This window comes from Thermobia domestica, chromosome 2 (assembly GCF_964235325.1).
Source record: "Thermobia domestica chromosome 2, izTheDome1.hap1.1, whole genome shotgun sequence".
Lineage (NCBI taxonomy): Eukaryota > Metazoa > Arthropoda > Insecta > Zygentoma > Lepismatidae > Thermobia > Thermobia domestica.
Window position 1 is genome coordinate 105,598,201 of NC_137455.1, and position 10,713 is coordinate 105,608,913.

The 10,713-nt window shown below is 35.1% G+C and overlaps 1 protein-coding gene across 1 annotated transcript in view; it reads right to left on the reverse strand.

Annotated features, from left to right (window-relative positions):
- The window catches only part of LOC145674435 (venom dipeptidyl peptidase 4-like), a 306,212-nt gene extending 296,562 nt beyond the window's left edge, over window positions 1–9,650 (reverse strand). The window contains exon 1 of the mRNA XM_081744492.1: window positions 9,121–9,650. Coding sequence (XP_081600618.1) covers window positions 9,121–9,240 — 120 coding nt within the window. The 5' untranslated portion in view covers window positions 9,241–9,650. The remainder of the gene's footprint in view (window positions 1–9,120) is intronic.
- Between the last annotated feature and the right edge of the window lie 1,063 nt (window positions 9,651–10,713).

The following is a 10,713-nucleotide window of genomic DNA, read 5'->3' on the forward strand; positions in this document are numbered from 1 at the left end:
GATTTACAGTTCATTTCCTGCCAGTTTCACAGTGTAAGCTGTACCAACAAGTTAGGCAACAGCAAACTGATACGGAATGTACCTTTCCAAGTTCATTCAAGCTAACCAATTCATTTTTTTTTTCCTCCTTAATTTACGCTTAAAAGACACTGCTGAATCATTCAGAATAGTAGTGTGTTTGTTTCGCATTATAACCTATAATTACATTCGTTATCTGCATTATGTTTCATTACATTCTGAAGACGTGAAACAATAATTTGTCACAAGCAATTTATTAACGTGGATGAAAGTTATTAATTGTGCATTGTTTAGCGGAAACATAACACTAATCAGGGATAATTAAGTGTTGCGCATGATTATTTATTTTTTACATTATGCTAGAAGTATTAGAAATTAGTATTTTCGTGTCTCACTATGGTTAATACCCATGCATTTGACATACCTAGAATCTTAACAGATTGAATACAGAATTTTTGGTTTTGATCCAACAATAGCGTTAAAATAAGTGATAGTGAACTCAAATTAGGAAGAAGCTCATGAATGATAGTGATGTAAACTTGGAAAAATGTCTCTTTCAACGAAACTGTTAATATTCTTTTCTTCATTTGTAGATTGTGTTCTTGAGAGCCAACCGGCAACTAAAGGTAAACGTGGGGTTTCCAAGAAGAGCTATAACTGTATGTTAAGATCGAAAGAGAACCATTCTGTCATAAAGGAAAGAAAATGATAAACTGTTTTCTGTTGCAAAAAGGCCCAATTCGGTAATAAATTATGATCATAGATGCATCGCATTTTGCGATACAATTTCTCGTTTCTAGAATCTTCTATGGCAATCTGCGATGCGATAAACTTAAATAAAACGTTGATATACAGGGTGTCCGGAATGGGACTGACGGTTTTTAAAAGTATATAGTTTTAATATGGTAAGAGATAAAAAAAAAAAAAAACATTCATATTGAAGGAAAAGTCAAAAAGTTATGTTTAGCAAATTTTCATACTTGAACAACTATCGGTGACGGCGCTCGTATCGCCGATAAACAGAAATGGCGTTGACAGTCGAAAAGGCACAGTGCGTGTGCCTCCACGCTCTCCTGATGTTACCCCCCCTGGACTTGTTCCTGTGGGGGTATGTGAAAGACCTTGTGTATTCTGGTGAAAAAGTCCGTAACCTTGATGAACTGAAGAACCGTATTAGGAATGCGATTGCTTCAGTAACACCTCAGATGTTACAGAATACGTGGAGAGAGATTGAGTTCAGGCTAGATATTGTAAGAGTTACATATGGAGCTCACGTGGAGTTACACTGAGTTAGAATGATTTGTAAGTAAGACCAAATAAACTTTTTGAGTTCTCCTTTAAAATGCATGTTTTCTTTTCTTCTGTATCTCTGACCATCTTAAAACTATACACTTTTAAAAACCCTAAGTCCCATTCCGGACACCCTGTATATCTATATATATAAACGCTCACAAAAAGGAGAGGTAAACACTTCTTCTGTTGACCAATTGAGTATTATTTATTATATTATTCTTTATAAAACGAAATAAGATAATTATATTTACTTCATTATTAATTTTTTCGTAAATTATTGAAATAAAAATGTAAGTAACTAAAAAAAAATAACTAGCCTTATTTCAAGTTTCCATAGGTATTTGATACTTTAATCATAATACAACTTCATAGCCGATTTAATTTTAATAATAAATCTTTTTAAAAAAGTGATTTTAAGATATTTGAAAACATTCCAGAGCCTAAAATTTTCATTCTTTCCCATCTCTTTATCCTTTTCTTCTTTTTCTTTCACGCTGCTACTCGCAAAGTGGATTGTGTAATGTAAATTAGTGCTGTGATCTTTTCTGTACTTTACAATAGTGCTGTTAAAATTATTAGAGTTTTTTTTTTTTTTTTTTTTGTTATTATTCGAATATTCGTTTTCAATATTTGTGTAATCGTTATCAAAATATTTGTTCGGGTAATTATTCATTATTCGAATAGATAATTGTTCGAATAAAGAATATACTATTCGAATATTTTAATAATGAATTCGTTTAATTTTAACAGCGCTACTTCATACTCCAATGGAAAATTCGTCATGAAAGCAGATGGATGGCAGGACTTCCCAATGACCCACTGTTTAGCTTGTGGAGCCTGGTGTTATCGTTCAGGATAACGCACCTTGGTTCGGAGACCACACTTCTTGATTTCGATATCCTGCAGCAAAGATGCAAAGGTGTTCATACATCGATCGACCATATAGAGTGATGGTAACCACATCTCATTTTAAGAATTCCTCTATATAGGGTGATGGTAACCACATCTCACTTCAAGAATTCTCTCTATCTATATAGTGATGGTAACCATATTTCACTTTAAAAATTTCTCTATATAGATCGAAGGTAACCGAATCGCACTTTAAGAATTCCTCTATATAGAGTGATAATAACCGAATCTTACTTTAAGAATTACTCTAAATAGAGCGATTGGTGCCATTTTCCCGGTTTTTGCTGGAGTTACATAAAGCAAGTTTTGAAATAACTTGAGGATGATTTATTTTCTAGTTTTGACTTCATCTCCAGGTATAAATTTCCCATATAAATTTATTTAGGATCTGATAGTAATCTTTGGAGCAAGACTATGAAACACTTCAACGAATGATGTGTTGGAAGTGTTAAGATTTTTGTCGAAAAAAAAAGTTTTCTAATTATTTAGTGTCCCATTTTATGTTTTTTAGAATAACACGGACACAATGTTATTCACCAGAAACCCATCGAATCAGAGTGCTATCGTACGAGAAGTGAGCGCTCAATCACAGATTAGGCTCCCACGAGACGAGATTAGATCTCTTTCACGAGGCATCACTTTCACAACACTTTTTGAGATGATCACACTCGCCTCAACTCTTGTATCATAGGTAACCTTAACAACAAAGACACCGTGCTGCCGACATTTGTTGATACCCCATACTAATTGTTCCCAAATCCGACCATAACACACAAAACCACATTCTATATCTTTGAAAAAAGACAAAGAAAGAAAGGTATATTGTAAGCGAATTAAAATATAGACATTTTAATATTTTATTTGCATTAAAATTTAAAAAGTAGAAAGAATACCAAAATACGATTTGTACTGTTGTAATTTATCCTGTGTGACCTAACACTCTTCGTACATTTTAGTGACATTTCTCCGTTATAAAGAAGTATATTTTCTGAAGAAAGGCTTATACGAGATAATCACGTGTTCATGACTGGCTGTAAGTACTGTGAGATGGGAATTTGTGATATCGTAATTGCAGAAGAGAAACTGCAATTGTTTAACTACACACTGTGTTTCTTGTTAAATCTGACGTCAAGATCTCATCCGTGAGAAAAAGAAAAAGAAAAAAAAACACTGAGTAGGCTATTATGAATGTTTGTTTATCATTTGACGTAAATGTCGTTGTTCCTACTAGTTTGGTTTCAAAGCATGACATTGTATACCGTTCTAAAAGATCCCTGTGATTAACTACAGAACTATTCTCATCTGGTCAACACAAAAGACAGATTCATATAACCGCTACAACCTGAATCTCTGTCCTTAGCACATCCATCATTTTACTTCAGTCCCTCAACGTTTAAAAATTTTTTAAATATGACTTCGTTTCTAATTTTATTTCATACAAGTAAGGGGAAATGCTACTGTCATTAAAAGGGTGTCCCTGAATGAAGATTCGTTTTGTTATACAGGGTATTTTTTAAGAAAAACTCACGGATTTCATTTGGGTCTTGAATTTCTAATTGCAGTCCGACTTTCATGTGGTTCATGATAAATGATCAAGGAAGGATGGGAGATTTTTGAGACTATGTTTACTTGTTTAAATTCATCCGGTGTAATATCGACCACGCCTCGATAAAAACAGCAAATATTCGCCAGTGTACCTTACAATTGTCATCATTTTTTTTTTTAAGCGAAATTGCAGAATACAAATTAAGTGTTAGTGGTAACACCCATAAATCACATGTTGAATAGCTATAGCCGATTTCTTGTGACAAACGACGGAGGGATTTCTTCGGCGACGTAAGGAGTCGATAACTGACATCTTCCACTATACCCACCTGAAGGGTCCGATATTTCCCTGTTTCACTTAGAAGCGATCCTGTTTCTTCCAATTTATTAACTAGTGATTATTTTATGTTCCTGTCCGGGGCAGAATGTGAGGCAAATTTGTTCCTAAATGCCCTTTGCGTAGCAATAACAGATTCCGTTCTCCAAAAACTTTTAACGATAAACTCATGTTGCTCCAAAGTGTACATTTTTCTCACTCTGTCCTCATCATACACGGTAGCACAGAACTGAACAGCACAATTCCCAACACAATGATCAAGTTTCTTGTTTTTTTATTGACCTTGACGAAGTTGCCATCTAACGAAGAAAACTTAAATCTCCACACTAGGGGTGGCCACATTTTCTGGAAAAACGGAAAATATTTTTTCCGAAAGCCGGAAAGTTGAAAACGGAAGACGGAAAATTTTCCGGAAAACAGAAGACAAAAAAAATTCCGGAAAAACGAAAGACGGAAAATTTTCCGGGAAAACGGGAACGGGAAATTTTCCGGAAAACGGAAGACGAAAAATTTTCCGGAAAAACGAAAGACGGAAAATTTTCCGGAAAAACGGAAACGGAAAATTTTCCAGAAAAACGGAAAACGGATAATGTGATTTTCGGAAACCGGAAAACTCTTTTTCCGGAAATGGCCATCCCTACTCCACACCGCACCGCAACTCATTCTAATTGGAAGGCACACTAGCGAATATTTGTTGTTTTTCATGAGGCGTGACTGATATTACCCCTGATGAATTTAAACCAGTAAACATAGTTCCATAAATCTCCCATTCTTCCTTGATCATTTGCCACAAGCCGCATGAAAATCGGACTTCTGTTGGAAATTCTAGATCCAAATGAAATCCGTGAGTTTTAAAAGAAATCACCCTGTATAATCAGAGAGAAAGAGAGAGATTGTATGTGCTTTACGGCCTTGTGCAGCGTCAGCTTTACGTAAGAGAGTACCTACTATTAAAGTAGAATCAACATTACTATCAGAGCAGGGTTTTGAACCCGTTATCCGAAATATAGAGATGTTACTTGATAATACGTAAAACTCAAGACAACACTACATGTTTAAATAAATAAAATTTGTACGTGCAAACTACGATATCAGAACCGAAGTTCATGAGACTATTTTTAACAATATACGTATGTATGAACTTGTACTTTTGGCTGTTTGGGAAACAGAAAGATAATAAATATTATTAATCTTTAAATTGGCTGTCAAGTTATGCGTTTGTAACATGTCCAGAACGAAATATGCGTGTTTTCAGATTTAAAGTGTAGCTACAAATACTGAATTTTAATACCAGTGATAACAAAAGTTAACTAAACTTTTAATTTATTTACTTTTTTTTAAACTTTAATCGACCTTTCCTCAATTTCTCTCACACGGTGGTGTCTCTGTAACTTCATGCTACATTAAAATATTTACATAAAGAATGGTAGGGAAAAAAACTACCTAAGTTACATTTCCTCGCTTTGCTAATAATTCATTTAGGAACGTACGTAGACATTTATTTCGGGGGTTTTCCAAATATATCGAGGAGGTCCAAATTCAATATGGGCAAATTATATTAAAATTTGTAAAATTACCACTTAAATTAGACTAAATTTACAGAAAACTCGGGATTGTAAAAACCAAACAATAGACCTACCCTCTGTGTATGTGCTGGAACCATTCCACGCGTCATTCGTATGAGAAATATGCATAAGTTGCAAATAGTTGGAAACACTTTGGGAAAGAGACCTCTAACTAGAGCAAGAAGATTGGAGGATAATAAAGATGCATCTAGCAGAGATAGAAACAGTGTTAACTGAACTGACTTGACACACGAAAGAAACTTTTTATTTAAATGTAATTTGGGATTCCTCAAGGCATAGAGTTAGTATTCTAGTATTGCAATGTACTACTACAATTACTCTACAGTGCCAAGCTATAATGGCTTATTCCAATTATTGAAGAGTTTCTCATTACCTATGTTTACAATTACTGGTACCGAAACCACATGAAACACCGACTTACAGCTTAATATGAGATTCGAACCATATGAGCTCTCATCGGGAATCGAACCGGGAATCTTTCTCATTGAAAATGCGCATACGCTAATCTTACAGCAACAAAGGAGCTCAGATACGAAACTCTGTGCGAGTAATAGCATATATAAATGGAAAACAGTTACTTTTAGCCCTTCGTGGAGGAATAGGTTGAAGTATCAGCAATGGAGATCGGAAAAGAAAACGAGAAAATTAAAGCAGGAGTTGAAACGGCAAAAAAAAAAAAAAAAGTGAAAACATCATACTTTGTGGATCGTTAAAAACATGTTAAAAGCTCATCAAGTGTTTCATGCGAGTTTTTGCACTATACAGGCATAAACGTAGACACTATCAACAAGCAATGAAAGACAACAGCAACTATTTAAAATGTGGGTATACATAATAATAGAGAAACGAGCTGAGAAAGGAAGAAAATCCAATGAAGAAGTGTGGCAAAAGTTAGAGAATAAGAAAAGCAACACTAAAAATAGTTTTAAAAAAGAGGAAAAGAAACTGGCTAGAACATTATTTGAGAAATAAAAACCAAAAAAATAAAATAAAAAGATTGCTTTTATAAAATACACTAAAAAGATTTTTTGTATGTATGTTAAAATGAAGAAATGACAGTAAGACTAAAAGCATTGGACTAAGGTGTTTTACGCACATTAGGGATGACATTTAGACATTTTAACTCGTGCCCAATGCTTTTAGTCTTAATGCCATCTCTGTATTTTAGTACACAAAAAAAATCTTATTTTTAATACATTATTATTAAAGTGCATACGTATGATGCATCATTTTAATGCATTTTAATTTTAATTTTAATTTATAAAAACATTGTTTTTAAAATTTTGTTTTACGGTTATTGGTTTCTCCTTTTTAATATATATATCACATTGAATCAATTCTTGATGTGTATCATAGTTTCAAAAAGTGAAACAAAGCTAAAGTAGGAATATCTCCTAGAAGTTGTATTCTCCAGACGAACTTCTAAGTATTTCCGGTAGCATAATATAACAGGATATGTAGTTAGTACTGAACAATCAGTAACTTGATTCATTTTACATTAAATGGATAAGTTATAATGAAAACCAGTGGCGGATCCAGGATATGATCAAAGGAAGGGCTAAACCATAATTTGCCGTTTTATCCAGTGTAAAGCAGAATTGAAGCCCATTTTATCCAGTGTAAACCTGAGCGTCAAAGGAGGGGGGGCTATAGCCCCTTAGCCCCCCCTTGGATCCGCCCTTGATTAAAACTATGTGAGAATATTGTCACCAGGCTTAAGTATGTGTACATAATTTCAGGGCTCTATTTACTATAGAAGTGCGTGAAATTGAAGTTGGACTCGTACTAAACAGAAAGGTAACCTAATAAAAAGTATTGTAATAACAAATAACAGAGCGTTACATGTTAATCACATGTAAACATTTGAGTTTGTATGGCGTGATATTTCCTCAGCTAATATTGAAACCGGAAGTGTAGTAATAGATGTCCATCCCTTCCGATTTTAGTAGACACTAGAAAGATCAGATTGCAGATGGAATGTATTCTTGGGAGGCTTAATTGAGTTTGCAGAAAATCACGTCTCGCTATCTATTACCGATTTTACTCTATAGCAATCAACGTTCAGACCAGAAATAGTTTCCAACACAAGGTATCACAATTCGGAAGCACGGTGGGTGGCTCAGCTTCGTCTTTGGTGCAGGTTTCCCCTGTTCGATCCTCGGCCACGCGAGTTTATGATCGATAACATCTGTCACCTTGTGTTTTCTCAAAGTTCTTTCGTTTCCTCCCACATTCGTAACCCACCAATTATTTCATACTCATATATTTACATTAATCGTCCGTCCCTTTTAGTATAAAGGGCATAAACTTGGGGGTTTCATTTCCACAAAGTGCATGACACTGGGGTGCCACGTGATAGTATCTAGGGTGTCGTGAGATTATTTTTTTCTTTTTAAATATTCACAATACAAAACGAATGAAGAACCTGTAATAAAATATTACCTTCTTTACGATCAGCGTATTAACTGTGTAATAAAGATATTTATTTCTACAATTTTGTGAAATTAATATTCAACGATGGTACTAGATATTTCTGTATATTGGCATTATCTATCGGTTTATGTTTGAACTTTTCGAATCTTGACGCCCCGGCGAGCATCGAGAGTGCGAGATTGTAACGCTCACCAAATCAATGTGAGTCACATGAAAATACGATTGTCAATATTATTGTTCATATGCGGGAGCGCACCCACAGGGGGTCCACCTTCCCCCCAAAGTAGGGATGCGCACGAGATGAGTCGAGACAGGATTTTCCTGACAAAATTCGAGTCGAGACCCGGTTCTTCCAATAGAAAACTATACTTTTTTCGAGTCGAGACATCACTTTTACAGCACATTTTCGAGTCGAGACAGCCAAAAATCTTGTCTCGTGCGCATCCGTACCCCAAAGTTCCTAACTCAATATATATTTGTACACTTTATCAATAAAACTATAATTGTTTAACAGAAAAATGATTGATGTAGCATGAAAATTTGATCTTACACACTTCATCTATAGCCCTATTGTTTCTCTTATAAACCATTATAGTTCTATCATTTTTCTCTGAAAATACAGGTGGGAGTATTTTATAATTACTTATCTTTTCTTGTGGAGAAAATACCCATTCAATATTACAAAGATGTAGTAGAACCCTCCCTCAACAAAAATTTCTGTGTACGGGCCTGTGCATGTGTAAATGTAAAGTTTTGTATCTGTGAAAATCGTCGATAAATGTATACTTTATGATGACCAACAATACACAACAACAAATCACTGTCCATTCATAATTTTGTAATGCAAACTATGTATGAAGCAACAATACACATCGCTTCTTTAACAAATTGGCAACAATGGAAGTTGGACAGTTTCTTCAACTGTAAGAAACTGGACCATATATCCAATGAGATAAATTAATTTATTATAAAAATACATACTGAGTGAATGACACTTACCAGGGGCGAGGGATCCCATACACCTTCTTCCGTCTGTTTTACCGGATGATAGTATTGTTTCATCCACACCATTTTTAAGTTAGAAACAATTCTGTCCTTTCGCTTTCCTTTAGCATGCATCAGGCAGTCACTCACACTCACTAGACAAGAACACACTACAGATGTAACTAATACTGTACACTACCAACCACGTCAGTCATGAAGGAGCAACAAACACCTTGCTAACACACTTTCACCGGAGCAGAAACCAAAACACGGCGAAGGAAAAAAGAGAGAGTTTTTAATAAAAAGCCGTTCTGTGCAGCAGTGCTTCATGGACATTGCTTCACAGTGTAGGAGGAAGGAGGAGATATCAAGCGAAAGACAACTATAACTGCTATTAAAGCGTTGTTGCCACGTTTCAATTACTGAAATGCACTATAGATATAAACATTGCCAATCAGCTGTTGCAAAAGGACAGTATTTATGTCCGTTAGAACTAACTAGGTGTGTCTAATTATGGAATACTGTCGCCTGAGCTACTCAGGACAAGATGTCCTTTCTCTCAATTAGCGGAGAACATTAATATAGTGTTGGTTACGTCGCCAATCAACATAGAGTACAGGTAGCAGAAGCCAGGTAGTGTGACGTGTTTAATGACCTTGATCGCTACATGTTACTTTTTTTTTCTTTCTGTTTCATTCATTTTTTTCCAATTCAGTTTACAAAACTTTAGTTTCGCTTTTAATTGTCCATTGAAAAGATTTCAGTCAATTTTCAATTTCATGCTCATAATAAGACACGACTCTATTGTTTTACATGAAACGTATAATTGCAATAAGAACGTATCGTATTATTAACGTCTACAAATTTCGATCTAAATGATTATGAAAATGTTATAATGAAATATTGTATTCTTGCAGTCACAGTCAGTTCATTTTCTGTTTGTTTGTTTGTTTATTGAAATTTCCCGTCTCTTTTCAGCATCGAAGTTATATGAGACGTGGATGTACATAGTTTAAAATGAAATTTGAATCATTGTAATGCATTCCATAATTTCAATACTTTCCCACCGGGCAAGAAACGCACATATGATAGCCACTAGACCAGAGAGTAACCCGTAACAATCTTGCTCAAATTCACCTGATGTCACCAAGTATATGTGTTTTCAACAAATCCAGTGTTACTAACAGGGCCGGATTTTAGCTGATTGGACTGATTGCTCCCAATTGGACCCTACGCTAGGGTGTAATCTACATACTTTCGGCTTGTGAAGTACATACAACACAATCCAATATACGTGCATGTAACGTCACATTCCATACTTCACAGAGAACAGCAGTGATTGTTGTAAATAATACAAAACAATACAAGGTGTTGTGCTTTTAGGACACTTAACACAACTACTGTTTAAGTTATTTCAGATTCAAGGGCGCCGATTTCTCTGTAAATTTGGGGGGGGGTGGCATCAGATGCGGAAGGTATATATATGAGGATTTTAAGAGAAATTGCATTCAAATTATGCCAAATATTGTATATTCATAAATACAATAGGGGGCCCACATGAGCTTCGGGGGATCCGGCCCCCCTGGCCCCTCAGGATCGGCGCCCTAG